Source organism: Oncorhynchus tshawytscha, linkage group LG20, assembly GCF_018296145.1.
Source record: "Oncorhynchus tshawytscha isolate Ot180627B linkage group LG20, Otsh_v2.0, whole genome shotgun sequence".
In the NCBI taxonomy this organism is placed as follows: Eukaryota; Metazoa; Chordata; class Actinopteri; order Salmoniformes; family Salmonidae; genus Oncorhynchus; species Oncorhynchus tshawytscha.
Window position 1 is genome coordinate 19,605,639 of NC_056448.1, and position 22,148 is coordinate 19,627,786.

Genomic DNA, 22,148 nt, shown 5'->3' on the forward strand with positions numbered 1-22,148 from the left:
GGCCCTAGAATTGAACCCTGTGGTACCCCCATAGAGACTGCCAGAGGACCGGACAACATGCCCTCCGATTTGACACACTGAACTCTGTCTGCAAAGTAGTTGGTGAACCAGGCAAGGCAGTCATTAGAAAAACCGAGGCTACTGAGTCTGCCGATAAGAATATGGTGATTGACAGAGTCGAAAGCCTTGGCCAGGTCGATGAAGACGGCTGCACAGTACTGTCTTTTATCAATGGCGGCACCTGAGCGTGGCTGAGGTGCACCTGTGACCGGCTCGGAAACCGGATTGCATAGCGGAGAAGGTACGGTGGGATTCGAGATGGTCAGTTATCTGTTTGTTGACTTGGCTTTCAAAGACCTTAGATAGGCAGGGCAGGATAGTTATAGGTCTGTAACAGTTTGGGTCCAGGGTGTCTCCCCCTTTGAAGAGGAGGATGACCGCAGCAGCTTTCCAATCCTTGGGGATCTCAGATAATACGAAGGAGAGGTTGAATAGGCTGGTAATAGGGGTTGCGACAATGCCGGCGACAGTTTCAGAAATAGAGGGTCCAGATTGTCAAGTCCAGCTGATTTGTATGGGTCCAGGTTTTGCAGCTCTTTCAGAACATCTGCTATCTGGATTTGGGTAAAGGAGAAGCTAGGGAGGCTTGGTCGAGTAGCTGCCATGGGGGCGGAGCTGTTGGCCGAGGTTGGAGTAGCCAGGAGGAAGGCATGGCCAGCCGTTGAGAAATGCTTGTTGAAGTTTTCGATTATCACGGATTTATCGGTGGTGACCGTGTTACCTAGCCTCAGTGCAGTGGGCAGCTGGGAGGAGGTGCTCTTGTTCTCCATGGACTTTACAGTGTCCCAGAACTTTTTGGAGTTAGAGCTACAGGATGCAAAATATGCTTGAAAAAGCTGGCCTTTGCTTTCCTGACTGACTGCGTGTATTGGTCCCTGACTTCGGGGACTATTCGATGCTATTGCAGTCCGGTTTGGAAATCTCTGAATTTTTGGTGGCCTTCCTAAGCCAGGATTCAGATACGGCAAGGACATCAGGGTTGGCAGAGTGTGCTAAAGCAGTGAGTAAAACAAACTTAGGGAGGAGGCTTCTGATGTTGACATGCATGAAACCAAGGCTTTTTCGATCACAGAAGTCAACAAATGAGGGTGCCTGGGTTTACCTCCACATCACCCGAGGAACAGAGAAGGAGTAGGATGAGGGTGCGGCTAAAGGCTATCAAAACTGGTCGCCTAGAGCGTTGGGGACAATGAATAAAAGGTGCAGATTTATGGGCGTGGTAGAATATATTCAGGGCATAATGTACAGACAGGGGTATGGTGGGGTGCGGGTACAGCGGAGGTAAGCCCAGGCACTGGTTAAATAGAGTATACTCTTTATCCCATCTGGTCTGCCACTTCCATAGCACGCTAGCTTTTTATTGTAAAGATCTTTTCGAATTAGTGAGTAAACACACTTTCCTTTCAATCCTCATAAATGTATTTTTGTCTTTTCTTTAACGCACCAACCCAAGTAACCCTGGATATTGGTTTACTACTTTGGGGAACTATAATTTAGAAAAGAAATACAAATGGTATGGACACAATTGTTGGCACCCTGGAGCTAGTACTTGGTTACACGTTCTTTGGCAAAATAACTGCAGACAAATGCTTCAAGTAGTCATCAATGAGCTTGCTGCACCTGTCTACTGGCAATTTGGCCCACTTTTCAGCAGCAAACTGCTCTAATTCTTCAGTGTTTGAGGAGTAAACAGCACCGAATGCTGTTTCCAGCTTTTGCTATAGATTTTTGGATGTGATTCAAATCTGGACTCTTTGCTGACCCACTGCAGAAGATTTCAGCGTCTCTTCTTGAACCATTCTGGGGTGCTTTTTTTGTGTGATTGGTGTGATTTTCCTGCTGGAAGACCCACAACCTTCAACGGAGAACCAGGTTTTGGGTTGAACATTGGATTTCTAAACACCTTATAATCTGTTGATTTCATGATACCTTGCGTACGTACGTTCAAGGCCCCTAGTACCAGAGGCAGAAAAGCAACCCTACAGCATTACCAAACCTCTGCCATATTATATTTTAGGGAGGGTATTATTTTCATTGGATGCTTTATTTGGTCATCAGTAAACATAGGGCTGATCTGTAATGTCAAATAGTTCTAATTTTGTTTCATTGCTCCAGAGAACATGTTCCCCAGGATTTGCTTTGTTTAGGTGGGTGTGTTTGAGAAATTAATTCAGGCTTTCTTGTGTCTCCTTCAGCAATGGGTGGGGTATTCCTATGTTTACCAATTACCAAATTAAACATTCAAAGAAGAGAACCTCCTCCCTACAATCAAATATGGGGGAGGTATGATAATGCTGTGGGGTTGCTTTGCTGCCTCTGGTACCCAGGGGCCTATAACAAAATCTATGTCTCTTTTGAAGGTTGTGGATCTTCCAGAAGAACAAAAACCCAAACACACATCAAAAGCACCCTGGAAAGGTTCAAGGAGGAAAAACTGGACTGTTCTGGAGTGGCGACAGAAAACAACAGTTGGTAGTGGGCATCCTTCAAACATTGAAGAATTAGAGCAGTTTGCTGCTGAAGAGTGGGCCAAGTTTTCAGTAAAACAGTGCAGCAAGCTCATTGATGGCTACAATAAACATTTTTTGGGCAGTTTTTTGGGGCAAAGGCTGTGCAACGAAGTACTAGCTCCAGGGTGCCAATACTTTTGTTCATTCCACTTGTCTTTATTTTCTAATGTAAAATTGTACAGTTAAGTTTACAAAACTAAAATTGGTTCTGCAATGATGAAAATGCAATAATTTGTGGAGAAACAAACACTTATTTTTTATTTCAACTTATTTTAGGATAAATAAAACATTATTTAAGAAAACTGCAAGGGTGCCAATATATTGCCAATATATTTGGCTGCAACTATTTACAGCGGGGCAAAAAATTATTTAGTCAGCCACCAATTGTGCAAGTTCTCCCACTTAAAAAGATGAGAGAGGCCTGTAATTTCCATCATAGGTACACTATGACAGACAAAATTAGAAAAAAAAAATCCAGAAAATCACATTGTAGGATTTTTAATGAATTTATTTGCAAATTATGGTGGAAAATAAGTATTTGGTCAATAACAAAAGTTTATCTCAATACGATGGTAGGCTTAGTTACTTTGGTCCCAGCTATCTGCAGGTCATTGTTGGCAATGACAGAGGTCAAACGTTTTCTGTAAGTCTTCACAAGGTTTTCACACACTGTCGCTGGTATTTTGGCCCATTCCTCCATGCAGAGCTCTTCTAGAGCAGTGATGTTTTGGGGCTGTTGCTGGGCAACACGGACTTTCAACTCCCTCCAAAGATTTTCTTTGGGGTTGAGATCTGGAGAGTGGCTACGCCACTCCAGGACCTTGAAATGCTTCTTACGAAGCCACTCCTTCGTTGCCCGGGCGGTGTGTTTGGGATCATTGTCATGCTGAAAGACCCAGCCACGTTTCATCTTCAATGCCCTTGCTGATGGAAGGAGGTTTTCACTTAAAATCTCACGATACATGGCCCCATTCATTCTTTCCTTTACATGGATCAGTCATCCTGGTCCCTTTGCAGAAAAACAGCCCCAAAGCATGATGTTTCCACCCCCATGCTTCACAGTAGGTATGGTGTTCTTTGGATGCAACTCAGCATTCTTTGTCCTCCAAACACGACGCGTTGAGTTTTTACCAAAAAGTTATATTTTGGTTTCATCTGACCATATGACATTCTCCCAATATTCTTCTGGATCATCCAAATGCTCTCTAGCAAACTTCAGATGGGCCTGGACATGTACTGGCTTAAGCAGGGGGACACGTCTGGCACTGCAGGATTTGAGTCCCTGGTGGCGTAGTGTGTTACTGATGGTAGGCTTTGTTACTTTGGTCCCAGCTCTCTGCAGGTCATTCACTAGGTCCCCCCGTGTGGTTCTGGGATTTTTGCTCACCGTTCTTGTGATCATTTTGACCCCACGGGGTGAGATCTTGCGTGAAGCCCCAGATCGAGAGAGATTATCAGTGGTCTTTTATGTCTTCCATTTCCTAATATTTGCTCCCACAGTTGATTTCTTCAAACCAAGCTGCTTACCTATTGCAGATTCAGTCTTCCGAGCCTGGTGCAGGTCTACAATTTTGTTTCTGGTGTCCTTTGACAGCTCTTTGGTCTTGGCCATAGTGAAGTTTGGAGTGTGACTGTTTGAGGTTGTGGACAGGTGTCTTTTATACTGATAACAAGTTCAAACAGGTGCCATTAATACAGGTAACGAGTGGAGGACAGAGGAGCCTCTTAAAGAAGAAGTTACAGGTCTGTGAGAACCAGAAATCTTGCTTGTTTGTAGGTGACCAAATACTTATTTTCCACCATAATTTGCAAATAAATTCATTAAAAATCCTACAATGTGATTTTCTGTTTTTTTTCTTCTCATTTTGTCTGTCATAGTTGAAGTGTACCTATCATGAAAATTACAGGCCTCTCTCAACTTTTTAAGTGGGAGAACTTGCACAATTGGTGGCTGACTAAATACTTTTTTGCCCCACTGTATGCAAATAAGCTATTGCCATACGAGGATATGCCATTCACTGTGTAACCTTTATTTAACTAAGCAAGTCATTTAAATTTAAGAACAAATTCTTATTTACAAACCAGGACGATGCTGGGCCAATTGTGCGCCGCCCTATGAGACTCCCGATCACGGCCGATTGTGATACAGTTGTGTGTTTACAGGTAGCTGCAACAGTGTGATTTTAGGCATTGCCAGATGAGCTACAATCTAGTGAGGGATAAACCACAGACAAAAGGGAAAAAACATATTTTTGGGTAAACTCTGTAAACGTGTAGTTGCACTGAGCCGATGGGGAATAGTAACCAGCTCGCTCATCTTGTTCCAGACCCTCTTCCAATATCTGCTGCTTACTGTATGTCCCATTTTTGACAACTGAATGGGATGTACCAGCTTGCTTGCATGCCTGCCATTGATGCTAAGGTATATGCTAACTGTGGATAACAGTCGTTCAAATTCAGAAGTGAGTTTCTTGTTAGCTAGCTAACCAAATGACTCTGGAAACTTTGGGGGAAATAGTCTGCCACTTACACACTCGTCCAATCGATGACTTATATCCTCCAAGCAGCTAGCAACAACAAGGTTCCGTGTTTTTAGATTGCTAAATAAATACATAAATAGATAGTCTAACCACATTACGACTTATGATCAATGTCCATGCTGCTTTGATTGTGTTCAGATGCCAGCCTTACTTTCACCCGTATTTGTCAAAAATATAGAGTGAGTGAAACTAAAAGAGTGCCTAATGGCATCAGGCAGCAAACAATGTACAAGCTGTGATTTATTCAGCATATTATGATTGTCTGTTTGTTTCATATCTGCAAAGTTAAAACAGTGTCAGTTCCACTGTAACAAGTTGTAGTTAAACTGGCCAGTCTTTTGCCACTTAATCATGGGATATGCTTGCATGTCCCATGAATCTTGATGCATGCAGAGCTGGTTGAGGACTACAGAGGGTTCCTGCCTCCTACTCACTCCCCGAACCACCTCCCAGACCACATCACTCCCGGTATGGGCGCCATAAATTAGCTGCAAACAAAGTAATTTGCTTTTTTTTCTCTCCTCCTTCCAGGAGCCATGGAGCCCATCTGGGAAGATTTATGAATATGTTAGAATAGCCTGAGCCAACAGTTTTCAAAGCGGGGAAGTGAAAATCAATTAAACAGGCCTGGAGGCGATTAATCTGGAGAGTGATGGATTAGATGCTCATCGTTGTGCCGCTTGATCCCTGTCCTTTTTTGAACCAGTTGTAAACATTTAGGAAACAAACAAACAAACATACCAACCAATTAAAACGTGTTTGATGACAGACTTGTCAGATTGATTAGGACGCTAAATTACATTAGCAATGATATTTTATTTTATGAAATCCTTGGTGCAAATAGAAAAAGGAATAAATGTTGGACCTGTGCATGTGATAGGCATCGAAATACAAACATTCTCTCCTTTTCGCCTTTCTCTTTAATCTCTCGCCCTTCTTTCTCTTTTCTCCCTTTCTTTATCTCTTTTTTCTATATATTTCCACACATGCACACACATGTACACACACACAAGATAATAAGACAAATCGTGCAACTGATAAAATCGTAATACAATTTTGAGAGGATGCAGTCCATCATACTGATGGTTAATACTGCACCGTATTGAGCTGCCTCTTGGTATTGCAGATGCATCTTGACCTGAGGAATTATTTTCTTTATAAAAGTACACTTGCTCGGCCCAGATAACCAATAATATTGGATAATTTTGAAGATGGATAGCTGCTCCCTTTATTCCACCTCTCTACACCGCCATGGATCCCCATAGAGCCCTGCTACCTGATGAAATCTCTCCACACTGACCTCTTGGTCAACTCTCAATTGGAGGTGGTCATTCAAGAGTGAGTTTCCACTTGTGCCGGCAGGACTATAAATCAGCTATTTCTTTTCTTAGGCAGCTTTAGGCCCATCTGTGTCAACAGGCATGGCCCATGGATCAGTTGGGCTGCCATTCTAACTGCTCCTTTCTCCTCGCAGCCGTGGACTCACACATTCTGGTCTCCCATCGATTGGGATTTAGTTTTTCAGATTTAAGGGTTCTCATTTTTGACAGCTTAATATTACCTAGGCCTCACCTTTTTATGGCCACTTTGTCGTCCATGGAGTTTTAAGTGCCTCTAAAAAGGGTTGATGTTTATGTCTTTCTGCAGCACAAGCAGCCTCAACATAGCTCTAGATTGTGTATTGATTTGAGCTCTGAAACCCTGCCATGTATTTATGTTTGGATTTTAAATAGTATGTTGGTTTTGGCAACTGCATCGTTTATGTGTATAATAAGAAAAAGTGCATAAATTACCTGAATGAAAGAAGCAGGAGGTTAATACACTAAATTATCAGAAGTATGTGGACACCTGCTCGTCAAATATCTCATTCCAAAATCATGGGCATTTAGTTGGTCCCGCCTTTGCTGCTTTATCAGCCTCCACTCTTCTTGGAAGGCTTTCTACTAGATGTTGGAACATTACTGTGAGGGATTGCTTCCATTCAGCAGCAAGAGCATTAGTAAAGTTAGGCACTGATGTTGGGCGATTAGGCCTAGCTCGCAGTCGTAGTTCCAATTCATTCCAAAGGTATTCAATGAGGTCGGGGCTCTATGCAGGCCAGTCAAGTTCTTCAACCGATCTCGACAAAACATTTCTGTATAGACGTCGCTTTGTGCACGGGGCATTGTCATGCTGAATCAGGAAAGTGCTTTCCCTAAACTGTTTCCACAAAGTTGGAAGCACAGAATCGTCTAGAATGTCATTGTATGCTGTAGCATTAATATTTCCCTTCACTGGAACTAAGGGGCCTAGCCTGAACCATGAAAACAACCCCAGAACATTATTCCTCCTCCACCAAACTTTACAGTGGGTGCTATGTATTGTGGTAGATAGCGTCCTCCTGGCATCCGCCAAACCCAGATTTATCTGACGGACTGCCAGATGGTGAAGTGTGATTCATCACTCCAGAGAACACGTTTCCACTGCTCCAAAGTCGACGAGCTTTACACCACTCCAGTCGACCTATGGCATTGCGCATGGTGATCTTAAGCTCGTGTGAGGCTGTTTGGCAAAGGAAACCCATTTCATGAAGCTCCAGGCGAACAGTTATTGTGCTGACATTGCTTCCAGAGGCAGTTTGGAACTCGGTAGGGATTCTTGCACCCGAGGACAGACAATTTTTACGTGCTACGTGCTTCAGCATTTGGCAGTCACAATCTGTGAGCTTGTGTGGCCTACCCCTTTGCGGCTATGCCGTTGTTGCTCCTAGACGTTTCCACTTCACAATAACAATACTTACAGTTGACTGGGGCAGCTCAAGCAGTGCAGAAATTTGACAAACTGACTTGGTGGAAAGGTGGCATCCATGATGGTGCCATGTTGAAAGTCACTGAGCTCTTCAGTAAGGCCATTGTACTGCCAATGTTTGTCTATGGAGATTGCATTGCTGTGTGCTCAATTTTATACACCTGTCAGCAACGGGTGTGGCTGGAATAGCCAAATCCACTCATTTGAAGTGGTGTTTACATACTTTATATAAATATAAAGTAGAAAGAGAGTTATATATATATATATATATATATATATATATATACAGTTGAAGTCAGAAGTTTACATACACCTAAGCCAAATACATTTAAAATCAGTTTTTCACAATTCCTGACATTTAATCCTGGTAAAAATTCCCTGTCTTATGTCAGTTAGGATCACCACTTTAAGAATGTGAAATGTCAGAATAATAGAAGTCAGGATAATTTATTTCATTGTTTATTTCTTTCATCACATTCCCAGTGGGTCACAAGTTTACATACACTCAATTAGTATTTGGTAGCATTTCCTTTAATTTGTTTAACTTGGGTCAAACTTTTCTTCCACAACCTTCCCACAATAAGTTGGGTGAATTTTGGCTCATTCCTCCTGATAGAGCAGGTGTAACTGAGTCAGGTTTGTAGGCCTCCTTGCTCGCACACGCTTTTTTATTTCTGCCCACACATCTACTATAGTATTGAGGTCAGGGCTTTGTGATGGCTACTCCAATACCTTGACTTTGATGTCCTTAGGCCATTTTTCCACAACTTTGGAAGTATGCTTGGGGTCATTGCCCATTTGCGACCAAGCTTTAACTTCCTGACTAATGTCTTGAAATGTTGCTTCAATATATCCAGATAATTGTCCTGCCTCATGATGCCATGTATTTTGTGAAGTGCACCAGTCCCTCCTGCAGCAAAGCACCCCCACAACATGACGCTGCCACCCCCATGCTTCATGGTTGGGATGGTGTCTCCGGCTTGCAAGCTTCGCCCCTTTTTCCTCCAAACATAACCATGGTCATTATGGCAAAACAGTTAGAATTTTGTTTCATCAGACCAGAGGACATAACTCCAAAAAGTACGATCTTTGTCCCCATGTGCAGTTGCAAACTGTAGTCTGGATTTTTTAGAAATGGGCCAAAATTCACCCGACTTATTGTGGGAAGGTTGTGGAAGGCTACCTGAAACGTTTGACCCAAGTTAAACAATTTAAAGGCAATGCTACCAAATACTAATTGAGTATATGTAAACTTCTGACCCACTGGCATTGTGAGGAAAGAAATAAACAATTAAATAAATAATTTCACTTCTATTATTCTGACATTTCACATTCTTAAAATAAAGTGGTGATCCTAACTGACCTAAAACAGGGAATTTTTACTAGGATTAAATGTCAGGAATTGTGAAAAACTGAGTTTAAAAGTATTTGGCTAAGGAGTATGCAAACTTGCGACTTCAACTATATATATATATATATATATATATATATATATATATATATATATATATATATATATATATATATATATATATATATATATATATATATATACTGATTTCTCTCTCTCTCTATATATATATATATACATGTATATATATATATACATATATATATAAATATATATATAAATATATATATATGTATGTATAGTGTATACTAATAATTTTGATCAAAATCTTTCTCTTTCAATCGCCCTTCTTCCATGTGACATTGGATTTTTATTAGCAAGTAGTTGTATCTGTTTTCAGCCAAGATGGAAATGTTAAAGCTTGCACACATCAGTGTCACACCTTTCTGTCTAGGCCACTCCAGGATTCATGTCGAACATGTGCTTTGTGGCTAAACCCATAAAGTGTGTGTGTGATATCAGCGGAAGATCCCACCAGCCGAGTTCCTGCTAGCGCTTCTGTGCACAGGAACACATGGCTGAAGGTGTTAAATTCTACTGGTGCACGTGACTGAGCAGCTTGTGCTCTCTCACAATACAGCCTTAGAAATAAAGGTGCTTTCTAGAAGCCTTTTAGGTTCCAGGTAGAACCCTTTTTGGATCCTGGTAGAACCATTTTGGGTTCCATGTAGAACTATTTCTACAGAAGGTTCTACATGCAACCAAAAAGGGTTCTACCTGGATCCAAATAGGGTTCTACCTGGATCCAAAAAGTGTTCTCCTATTGCGACAGCCACAGAGCCCTTTTGGAACCCTTTTTTTCCAAGAGTGTACAAAAAACAAACATTTCCAATTTCACTGTGTGAAAACATATCTTTGCACAGTTAATGACTAGAGCTCTGAGAGATTACTATCAGGTAGTTACAGATTGTGTAAGGACATTCATTTGATAACAGCAATACAAAAAGCACTATATTTTTGCAACTCTCTGCAGGCACTGCTATTACAAAATTGTGTAAAAGTTCTACTGTTAATAAATCAATAACACTATTGTCCCCGCTGTGGTTGTGATGCTGTGTTGGAACTGTAGAAGAAAACAAGTTATCACCGGTTTAGTATTGCCCTGACCCATCTCTCTGTGTCTCTGTGTCCAGTGTTCAGCACCATTGGCAATATTTCAACACCATGGACAGCTCATCTTGTACTCCCCACCTGGTTCAATCAACCAAATGCTGCAACGTGCAATTTCTGCCTTGCCCTTTATGAGAAGGCGGTAGTCGGCCTGAATGCCAGGGCAATTTATATATGTAATTTTCTGTTTTTACAGAAATTACGATAGCCTCTCATTATTCTTTGAGGAAACAGAATAATTATTAGGTTCCTCTGTATATACTTGTATAGTATACAGAGCGATGTTGTTGCTTCACTGAATATTGGCCTGGGCCACCACAATCCTGCTACTACATGCAACCCAACCATTATTGTGGGGTGCATTCAACGTAAGCTACAGTTGTATTGATGCATTTCTCCAGATACGCTCTGGAAGTGCTCTATTTTGTTTTACTAGTCTAGGTATTTGCATAATGTGTTCCAGTATTCATAAAAATGTTATGAAATCCAGTTGTCTACTTGAGAGATGAGGTAGGTAATACATCATGCATTTGTGTGATTTTCTCAAAATGAAACTAGTGATTAAATGTAAGTGTTGGAAGATATCAAGGGCAATATGCAGAACATTATTCCTATTTATTAATTTTTAAATGAGCTTGTCGGTCTCCTACAAAATAATCTACTGCACCAGCAGTCCTGTTTGACAACACTGCGGATAATTTGCCCAGAACAGACATAAAACCAATTCTAAGTAAGGCACAGCCAGAGCCGTAAAAAGCTGCATTTTAAGAATTTGGATTTTTACAATCAATACAGTTTTCTGTCAAGACATAGTTTGAACAGATACACTAAGCTAGACAGAACGTAAAAAACTGTATATGAAAAAATGGAGATGACTAGCAACATTAGCTACACTGTAGAGGAGTCACAGGTTGATCTGAACAAAGCTGGAGCACAAAGCAGAGGATTAACAGTTACGGTCTTAACACAACCATGAGGCCCCTTTTATTACAAGGGACATGGGCGAGCCTACGATGAGTAAAAAGAGGTGGATTTCCAGTTTAGGGGTTTTCATGTTTTATGCGGTACTAAAATGAGCCGGTGTAATTTAATGCCCCATTCAATGTAATGCACTTTATTGCACCAGTGGATTAAATAATGATTATTTTGTGAATTTGTGGCTACACAATGGTCTATTAATCTTTGATGAAACTGTATCTTATGAGGCGAAGCGGGCCATCACAACGAGCGGCGAGTGTTAGCGAGGAGTCGTGAACGCTTGGCCGCCGCCCGCACTAGCTCATCCATCAACATACCAAAAACTCTGGGAGAAAGAGCGAGACAGCAAAGTCATGGGCACAGGACACTTTTCTGCATTCATGGGCCACTTTTTAGCATTCATGGAAGCCTGAGTCCTGCCACAGTGTATGTATGTTATACGTGAGGGAAATACCTTAGCCTATGATGCAATCAGATTAGCTGGTATTCAAGGTCCTATTTATTTAGTGGCAGAGTGAGTCAGAGGGCTTACTGTGAATTATGTGCACTGACGGAGCATGAAGTTAGAGGTTATCAAACAGTGGCAAAATAATTCTGATATTTGCCTCCATTTTATTAAGTAAATCTTTAGTTAAACTCCTTGATGTGCTGCCTCTCTGGCTTCTGATGGTTTGCTGTGCTACCGAAACAATATCCAGGACTCATTTAGCTATTACACTGGAAGGAGACTAAGTGCTTCAGGATGGCATCATTTTAGCATAAAAATAAGTTGTTTTACCTAAAGTGCAAGACATTTTTATAGACTCATTTTATTACACAGGTTTTTTTCATTTTGATTTGTGGTACAGGAGACCATAAGATGGGGCAATTATGACTGAATAAGAGTGAGAGATGGGGAATAAGAAGTTTGCAGAGAGAGAAATGGATGTGGGACAGAGAGGGTAGTTTGCTAGAGAGAATGAGGCAGTGAGAGTGAGTCAGAGAGAGAGACAGAGAACATAATGAAGAGAGGCAGAAAGAGAGAGAGTCCTCTGACTGGCTGAGCAGTGTCTGTGTGAGTCCTGCGGTCTGGGCAGTGATTCTGTAATATCTAAAGGAGAATGAGTGGCCCTGGTGCTAGGAGGGAGAATAAGGGGGTTGAAAAACTCTGTGTTATTTTGCACTCGGCCGCTGGCACTGCCTCTGTCAGCGAGCGGCGTCGATCCGTGAACTCGCCATCTGGATTCCCCCACAAATCACATTAAATTTTAGGGCCCAGGAATACATCAAGCTAAATGAATATTGGCTACGGGTGCCGCAGACAGGCCTGATGGTAAAAGAGCCCTTTGCAATCCAACTCTTTGTGGTCAGATATGATCCATCCATCCATCCCTCTCTTCCTTTCTCATCCACCCCTGTTCGGCACTGGGACTGATGAGGACGACAGTTGTGAATGGAGTATTCTGTCACAGAGTGAATACAGAGCAAAGTTACATGGTGGGATTAAATGTTGTGAGAATACTGAGACACAGAGCGGAGTAGCAAGATACAACATGAACTCATAGAAATCTGTGTATGCCTATACACTACTGACATAGACCTCGGGTCGAAACGTTGCACTCAATAAAACTACGGGAGCATTCAACAGTGTGCATTTATCTTTCTTTTCTCTCATAGAGGAAGGTTGCATTGTACTGTTTTAACCTTACCTATAGATGGACATGGTTTCATTTATTTGTCAAGTTACACGAAAGGAAAGGTATTACTTTGTATTATAAGGAAACCTAACCACTGGTGGTTTAATTCTTTACAATATTTATTTGCAAATGATGAACTTTGATAAATGGCACTGTGTGATTAAGCTTAATGTATTTTGAATTAAGCTTCATTTACTTTGAAGCCACCCACCAGTTTTCAGTTTAGCTTTTATTTAGTGGATTTAATGAACGGCATACTCATATTGATTCTCCAACTGTTTATTTGCTGTTAAGATTTTGTTAGATACAAGAATGTATAAAAATAGATGGCTGCACTGAGCAAAATAAAAAACATATTAGCATTTTATTTCATACTGTGTCTTTTTTCTGATTTTAAAGCCCAGTTTTCATATTTGGGTAAAACGCAAGTAAATCAATCAAATCAAAGTTTATTGGTCGCATACACAGATTTGCAGGCGTTACCGCAGGTCCCAAAAAACCCATGTTATTTGTCACATGCGCCGAATACGACAGGTGTAGACCGTACAGTGAAATGCTTACTTACAAGCCCTTAATCAACAATGCTTTAAGAAGCTTTAAGAAAAAAGTGCTATGTAAAAAAAATAGATAAAAGTAACAAATAATTAAACAGCAGCAGTAAAATAATAGCGAGGCTATATACACGGGGTACCTGTACAGAGTCAATGTGCGGGGGCACCGGTTAGTCAAGGTAATTGAGGTAATATGTACATGTAGGTAGAGTTAAAGTGACAACGCATAGATAATATACAGAGAGTAGCAGCAGCGTAAAAGAGGGGTCTGGGTAGCCCTTTGATTAGCTGTTCAGGAGTCTTATGGCTTGGGGGTAGAAGCTGTTAAGAAGCCTTTTGGACTTGGCACTCCGGTACCGCTTGCCGTGCGTTAGAAGAGATAACAGTCTATGACTAGGATGGCTGGAGTCTTAGACAATTTTTAGGGCTTTCCTGGTATAGAGGTCCTGGATGGAAGATTGGCCCCAGTGATGGTAGTGCGTACAACCCAGTACGTCTGTAGTGCCTTGCGGTCGGAGACTGAGCAGTTGCCATCCATGCAGTGATGCAACCAGTCAGGCAGGATGCTTTCGATGGAGCAGCTGTAGAACATTTTGAGGATCTGAGAACCCATGCCAAATCTTTTCAGTCTCCTGAGGGAGAATAGGCTTTGTCGTGCCCTCTTCAAGACTTTCTTAGTGTGTGGACCGTGATAGTTTGCTGGTGATGTGGACACCAAGGAACTTGAAGCTCTCAAGGTGAAGTATAATCCAAGTATGGAAACATAATTAGTTCAATCACTCAATAGCACATTAACAACACGTTTTTTTTTCAGAGGCGCTGTTTGCACTAAAGTCAAAGCTATTACAAATATATTGCCTTGACAAAATGCAGTTTTATTTGAGGAAGAAAAATCTATTAAGTTATTGTCTTATACATTGGCTTGTATTTTCAGTGTGAAGAGGTACTTTCCGTCCAACCATCTCCAGATTACCAAGGCTAGGTCACCGCAAACATAAGAGAGGCAATTATCCATTCAGTGTGTTGCCAAAATGTTTACACACACACACACACACACACACACACACACACACACACACACACACACACACACACACACACACACACACACACACACACACACACACGGAGCAAGTAATACATGACTGCTGTGTTAAATAAACCAAGACACAACAGGACAGCAGGCATCAATCACTGTTCCATTTTGTCACATCATGAATAGCCCTCCAGAGAAAGTCAGCTCAAAGTCAAACAAGGGCAAACCTTTAAACCAACTTCATCAATATGCGTTCATGTACAGAATCTGTCATGACAAACTGCAGCATGAAAACCCCATCAGTGACATTGAGGCATACTGTATTGGTTTAAAGGTATAGACACACAAAAAAGTATGATAAGGTACATGAAAGTTCAAGAAGGCATTTCTGCCAAAAAACAACAACATTTTGATGAAAAAAGTTAAGGTTCAAGCGGTTCTGGCTCTCTTGAGGACCTTCGCAGGAAAGGAAGACCCAGAGTTACCTCTGCTGCAGAGGATAAGTTCATTAGTTACCAGCCTCAGAAAGCGACAATTAACTGCCCCTCATTTTGCAGCCCAAATAAATGCTTCACAGAGTTCAAGTAACAGACACATCTCAACATCAACTGTTCAGAGGAGACTGCGTGAATCAGGCCTTCATGGTTGAATTGTTGTCAAGACACCACTACTAAAGGACACCAACAAGAAGAAGAGACTTGCTTGGGACATTAGACCAGTGGAAATCTGCCCTTTGGTCTGATGAGTCCAAATTTGTTGTGTCTTTGTAAAACAAAGAGTATGTGAACGGATGATCTCCACATGTGATCTCCCCGGCCAGGCACGACTCCAACACCATCATTAAGTGTGCAGACGACACAACAGTGGTAGGTCTGGTCACCGATAACGATGAGACAGCCTATAGGGAGGAGGTCAGAGACCTGGCCGGGTGGTGCCAGAATAACAACCTATCCCTCAACATAACCAAGACTAAGGAGATGATTGTGGACGACAGGAAGAGGAGGACCGAGCACGCCCCCATTCTCACCGACGGGGCTCTAGTGGAGCAGGTTGAGAACGTCAAGTTCCTTGGTGTCCACATCACCAACAAACTAGAATGGTTCAAACACACCAAGACAGTCGTGAAGAGGGCACGACAAAGCCTATTCCCCGTCAGGAAACTAAAAAGATTTGGCATGGGTCCTCAGATTCTCAAAAGGTTCTACAGCTGCAACATCGAGAGCATCCTGACTGGTTGCATCACTGCCTGGTACAGCAATTGCTCTGCCTCCACCCGCAAGGCACTACAGAGGGTAGTGCGTACGGACCAGTACATCACTGGGGCAAAGCTGCCTGCCATCCAGGACCTCTACACCAGGCAGTGTCAGAGGAAAGCCCTAGAAATGGTCAAAAACCCCAGCCACTCCAGTCTTAGACTTCTCTCTACTACCGCATGGCAAGCCGTACCGGAGTGCCAAGTCTAGGACAAACAGTTTTTACCCCCAAGTCATAAGACTCCTGAACAGGTAATCAAATGGCTACCCTGACTATTTGCATTGTGTTCCCCCTCCCCAACCCCTCTTTTACGCTACTGCTACTCTCTGTTTATCATATATGCATAGTCACTTTAACTATACATTCATGTACATACTACCTCAATTGGCCCAACTTAGCGGGCTATCTGTATTGTGTCCCACCACTCACCAACCCCTCTTTTACGCTACTGCTACTCTTTGTTCATCATATATGCATAGTCACTTTAACCATATCTACATGTACATACTACCTCAATCAGCCTGACTAACCGGTATCTGTATGTAGCCTCAATACTTTTATCGGCTCGCAACTGTATATAGCCTCGCTACTGTTATTTTTCACTGTCTTTTTTCTGTTGTTTGTATTTCTTTACTTACCTATTGTTCACCTAATACATTTTTTGCACTACTGGTTAGAGCCTGTAAGTAAGCATTTCACTGTAAGTTTTCACTGTAACCTGTTGTATTCGGCGCACGTGACAAATAAACTTTGATTTGATTTGTGTGGTTCCCACCGTGAAGCATGGAGTAGGGGGTGTGATGGTGTGGTGGTGCTTTGCTGGTGATTGATTTAGAATTCAAGGCACACTTAACCAGCATGGCTACCACAGCATTCTGCAGTGATACATCATCCCACCTGGTTTATGCTTAGTGGGACTATCATTTGTTTTGAACAGGACAATGACCCAACACACCTTCAGGCTGTGTATTGGCTGTTTGACCAAGAAGGAGAGCGATGGACTGCTTCTTCAGATGACCTGGCCTCCACAATCATCAGACCTCAAACCAATTGAGATGGTTTGGGATGAGTTGGACCATAGAGTGAAGGAAAAGCAGCCAACAAGTGCTCAACATACGTGGGAACTCCTTCAAAACTGTTGGAAAAGCATTCCTTCTGAAGCTGGTTGAGAGAATGGCAAGACTGTGCAAAGTTGTCATCAAGGAAAAGGGTGGCTACTTTGAAGAATCTCAAATATAAAATATATTTTGATTTATTTAACACTTTTTTGGTTACTACATGATTCTATATGTGTTATTTCCTAGCTTTTATGTCTTCACTATTATTCTACAATGTAGAAAAGTTCAAATAAAGAAAGACCCTTGAATGAGTAGGTGTGTCCAATCTTTTGACTGCTACTGAATATAGATTTTGAACCTGTATCTTAACATTTCTACACTGACACAGATGTACAGGTTAAACTTTCAGTTCAAATGCAATTTCATACCAACCTCCCTTTTCAAAACAGCATAACTGTGTTTTAGACATGTTTCTTATTTCCCTTTGTGTTCCAGGTCTCCAGGTCATCTTTCCAGAGTACCTCCAGGAGAAGTTTGTCCAGTCAGCTCTGAGCTACATCATGTGTAACGGGGAGGGGGAGTACGTCTGCCGGAACAGCCAGTGTATCTGCATGTGTTCTGACGAGTACCCACAATGCAACTGTCCCATCACCGACATCCAGATCATGGAGAACACCCTGCTGGGACAGGCGGAGTCATGGGCAACCTCCTACAAGGACTTTGAGAACTCAGGTAAGCAGGGAAGGATATTTGATAGCAAATTCTAGTTTACTGTAAGTCTTGTTAGTCTACTGTACAGTCTACTATAGTTTTGTTCTGCCATGTGTCTTCGACCACAAACAATAGGGGTGTGGTAATCGAAGTTGCTGTTGAGTACCTGTAACAGATTAAAAGTGCTGTACAGAAACCCAGCCTAAAACCCCAAACAGCAAGCAATGCAGGTGTAGAAGCACAGTGGTTAGGAAAAACTTCCTAGAAAGTCCGGAACCTAGGAAAAAACCTAGAGAGGAACAAGGCTATGAGTGGTGGCCAGTCCTCTTCTGGCTGTGCCTGGTGGAGATTATAACAGAACATGGCCAAGATGTTCAAATGTTCATAGATGACCAGTAGGGTCAAATAATAATAATCACAGTGGTTGTAGAGGGTGCAACAGGTCAGCACCTCAGGAGTAAATGTCAGTTGGCTTTTCATAGCTGATCATTCAGAGTATCTCTACCACTCCTGCTGTCTCTAGAGAGTTGAAAACAGCAGGTCTGGGACAAGGTAGCATGTCCGGTGAATAGGTCAGGGTTCCATAGCCGCAGGCAGAACAGTTGCAACTGGAGCAACAGCACGACCAGGTGGACTGGGGACAGCAAGGAAACATCAAGCCAGGAAGTCCTGAGGCATAGTCTTAGGGCTCAGGTCCTCCGAGAGAAAGAAATAATAAAGAAAGAAAGAAAGAAAGAAAGAAAGAAAGGAGAGAGAGAGAAAAAAAAGAGAGAAAAAGAGAGAGCATAATTAAATTCACACAGGACACCGGATAAGACAGGATAAATGCTCCAGATATAACAGACTGACCCTAGCCCCCCGACACATAAACTATTGCAGCATAAATACTGGAGGCTGAGACAGGAGGGATCGGGAGACACTGTGGCCCTGTCCAACGATACCCCCGGACAGAGCCAAAGAGGCAGGATTTATCTTCTTGGTGACAGGGGGGTATTGAGTAGCTTGGATGAATAAGGCGCCCAGAGTAAACTGCCTGCTACTCTGTCCCAGATGCTAATATATGCATATTATTAGTGGTATTGGGTAGAAAACACTCTGAAGTTTCTAAAACTGTTTGAATGATGTCTGTGAGTATAACAGAAGTCATATGGCAGGCAAAAACCTGAGAAAAATCCAACCAGGAAGTGGGAAATCTGAGTTTTGTAGTTTTTCAACTCTTTGCCATTCCAATATACAGTGTAAATGGGGTCATATTGCACTTCCTAAAGCTTCCACTAAATGTCAACCGTCTTTAGAACGTTGTTTCAGGCTTCTACTGTGAAGTGGGGGCGAATGACAGGGGAGTGAGCCAGGTGTCTGGCAGAGTGCCACAGGCTCTGAGGCACGGTCACGAGAGAGTTAGCTCTCGTTCCATTGCTTTTCTACAGACATAAGAATTCTCTGGTTGGAACATTATTGAACATTTATAATAAATCCATCCTAAAGATTGATTCTATACTTAGTTTGAGAAGTTTCTACGGGCTGTAATATAACCTTTTGAACTTTTCGTTCGACGTTCGGCTGGACCTGAACGTGCGTTTGGATTTATTTACCAAACGCACTAACAAAAGAAGCTATTTGGACATAAATGATGAACTTATCGAACAAATCAAACATTTATCGTGGAACTGGGATTCCTGGGAGTCCTTTCTGATGAAGATAATCAAAGGTAAGTGATTATTTATAATTTTATTTCTTACTAATGTTGACTAGACAATATGGCGGATATCTTTTTTGGCTGCTTTGTTGTCTGAACGCTGTACTCAGATTATTGCATGGTTTGCTTCTTCCGTAATGGTTTTTGAAATATGACACAGTGGTTGCATTAAGGAGAAGTATATCTCTAATTCCATGTATAACACTTGTATTTTCATCAGCATTTATGATGAGTATTTCTCTGAATTGATGTGGCTCTCTGCACAATCACCGCATGTTTTAGAACTACTGAACGTAACGCGCCAATGTAAAATTAGATTTTTTTATATAAATATGCACTTTATCGAGCAAAACAATCATGTATTGTGTAACATGAAGTCCTATGAGTGTCATCTGATGAAGATCATCAAAGGTTATTGATTAATTTGATCTCTATTTGTGCTTTTTGTGACTCCCCTCTTTGGCTGGAAAAAATGGCTGTGTTTTTCTGTGAGTTGGTGGTGACCTAACATAATCGTTTGTGGTGCTTTCGATGTAAAGCATTTTTTAAATCAGACACTGTGGCTGGATTACCGAGAATTGTATCTTTAAAATGGTAAAATACTTGCATGCTTGAGGAATTTTAATTATGACATTTTTGTTGTTTTGAATTTGGCGCCCTGCACTTTCACAGGCTGTTGGCGACCGTCACACATATCACCGAGAGCTTAACCCCACCCACTTTGCAAAAGCACAGCTCCCACACCACTAGAGGGATATCTTCAACCACCAACTTACTATCCTGAGACAAGGCCGAGTATTGCCCATGACGATCTCCCCCACGGCACGAAACCAAGGGGGGCGCCAACCCGGAAAGGAAGATCACATCAGTGACTCAACCTACTCAAGTGACGCACCCCTCCTAGGCATGGCATGGAAGAGCACCAATAAGCCAGTTACTCAGTCCCTGTAATAGGTTTTGAGGCAGAGAATCCCAGTGGAGACAGGGAACCGGCCAGGCAGAGACAGCAAGGGTGGTTCGTTGCAGTAGTCTAACATAGAAGTGACAAAAGCATGGATTCATTTTTCTCCCACACCTTTGGACAGAAAGTTTCTGATTTTTGCAATGTTACGTAGATGAAAAAAAGTTGTCCTTGAAACAGTCTTGATATGTTCGTCAACAGAGGGATCATGGTCCAGAGTAACGCCAAGGTCCACAGTTTATTTGAGACGACTGTACAGCCATCAAGATTTATTGTCAGATTCAACAGAATATCCCTTTGTTTCTTGGGACCAAGAACTAGCATCTCTATTTTGTCCGAATTTAATTAGTAGAACATTTTCCGCCATCCACTTCCTTATGTCTGAAGCACAGGCTTCCAGGCAGGCTAATTTTGGGGCTTCACCATGTTTGATCGAAATGTACAGCTGTGTGTTGTCCGCATAGCAGTGAAAGTTAACATTATGTTTCTGAATGACATCTTCGAGAGGTAAAATATATAGTGAAAACAATAGTGGTCCTAAAACGGAGCTTTGAGGAACACCGAAATTTACAGTTGATTTTTCAGAGGAGTAGGGTCCAGTATGCAGCTTGAAGGTTTAGAGGCCATGATTATTTTCATAAATGTGTCAAGAGATATAAACTCAGCAAAAAAAGAAACATCCCTTTTTCAGGACCCTGTCTTTCAAAGATAATGCGTAATAATCCAAATAACTTCACAGATCTTCATTGCAAAGGGTTTAAACACTGTTTCCCATGCTTGTTCAATGAACCATAAACAATTAATGAACATGCACCTGTGGAACAGGTCGTTAAGACGCTAACAGCTTACAGACTGTAGGCAGTTAAGGTCACAGTTATGAAAACTTAGGACACTAAAGAGGCCTTTCTACTGACTCTGAAAAACAGCAAAAGAAAGATGCTGAGGGTCCCTGCTCCTCTGCGTGATGGTGCCTTAGGCATGCTGCAAGGAGGCATGAGGACTGCAGATGTGGCCAGGGCAATAAATTGCTATGTCCGTACTGTGCGACGTCTAAGACAGAGTTACAGGGAGACAGGACGGACAGCTGATTGTCCTCGCAGTGGCAGACCACATGTAACAACACCTGCACAGGATCGGTACATCTGAACATCACACATGCGGGACAGGTACAGGATGGCAACAACAACTGCCCGAGTTACAACGGGAATGCACAATCCCTCTATCAGTGATCAGACTGTTCGCAATAGGCTGAGAGAGGCAGGACTGAGGGCTTGTAGGCCTGTCGTAAGGCAGGTCCTCACCAGACATCCCCAGCAACAACGTCGCCTATGGGCACAAACCCACCGTCTCTGGACCAGACAGGACTGGCAAAAAGTGTTCTTCACTGACGAGTCACGATTTTGTCTCACCAGGGGTGATGGTCTGATTCACGTTTATTGTCAAAGGAATAAGTGTTACACCGAGGCCTGTACTCTGGAGCGGGATCGATTTGGAGGTGGAGGGTCCATCATGGTCTGGGGCTGTGTGTCACAGCATCATCAGACTGAGCTTGTTGTCATGGCAGGCAATCTCAATGCTGTGCGTTACAGGGAAGACATCCTCCTCCCTCATGTGGTACCCTTTCTGCAGGCTCATTCTGACATGACCCTCCAGCATGACAATGCCACCAGCCATACTGCTCATTCTGTGCCTGATTTCCTGCAAGACAGGAATGTCAGTGTTCTGCCATGGCCAGCGAAGAGCCCGGATCTCAATCCCATTGAGCACGTCTGGGACCTATTGGATCGGAGGGTGAGGGTAAGGGCCATT

The 22,148-nt window shown here is 42.3% G+C and overlaps 1 protein-coding gene across 1 annotated transcript in view; it reads left to right on the top strand.

Annotated features, from left to right (window-relative positions):
* brinp1 (bone morphogenetic protein/retinoic acid inducible neural-specific 1) overlaps nt 1-22,148 on the top strand; it is a 151,746-nt gene that overhangs the window by 113,473 nt on the left and 16,125 nt on the right. The window contains exon 6 of the mRNA XM_024380473.2: nt 17,467-17,703. Coding sequence (XP_024236241.1) covers nt 17,467-17,703 — 237 coding nt within the window. The remainder of the gene's footprint in view (nt 1-17,466; nt 17,704-22,148) is intronic.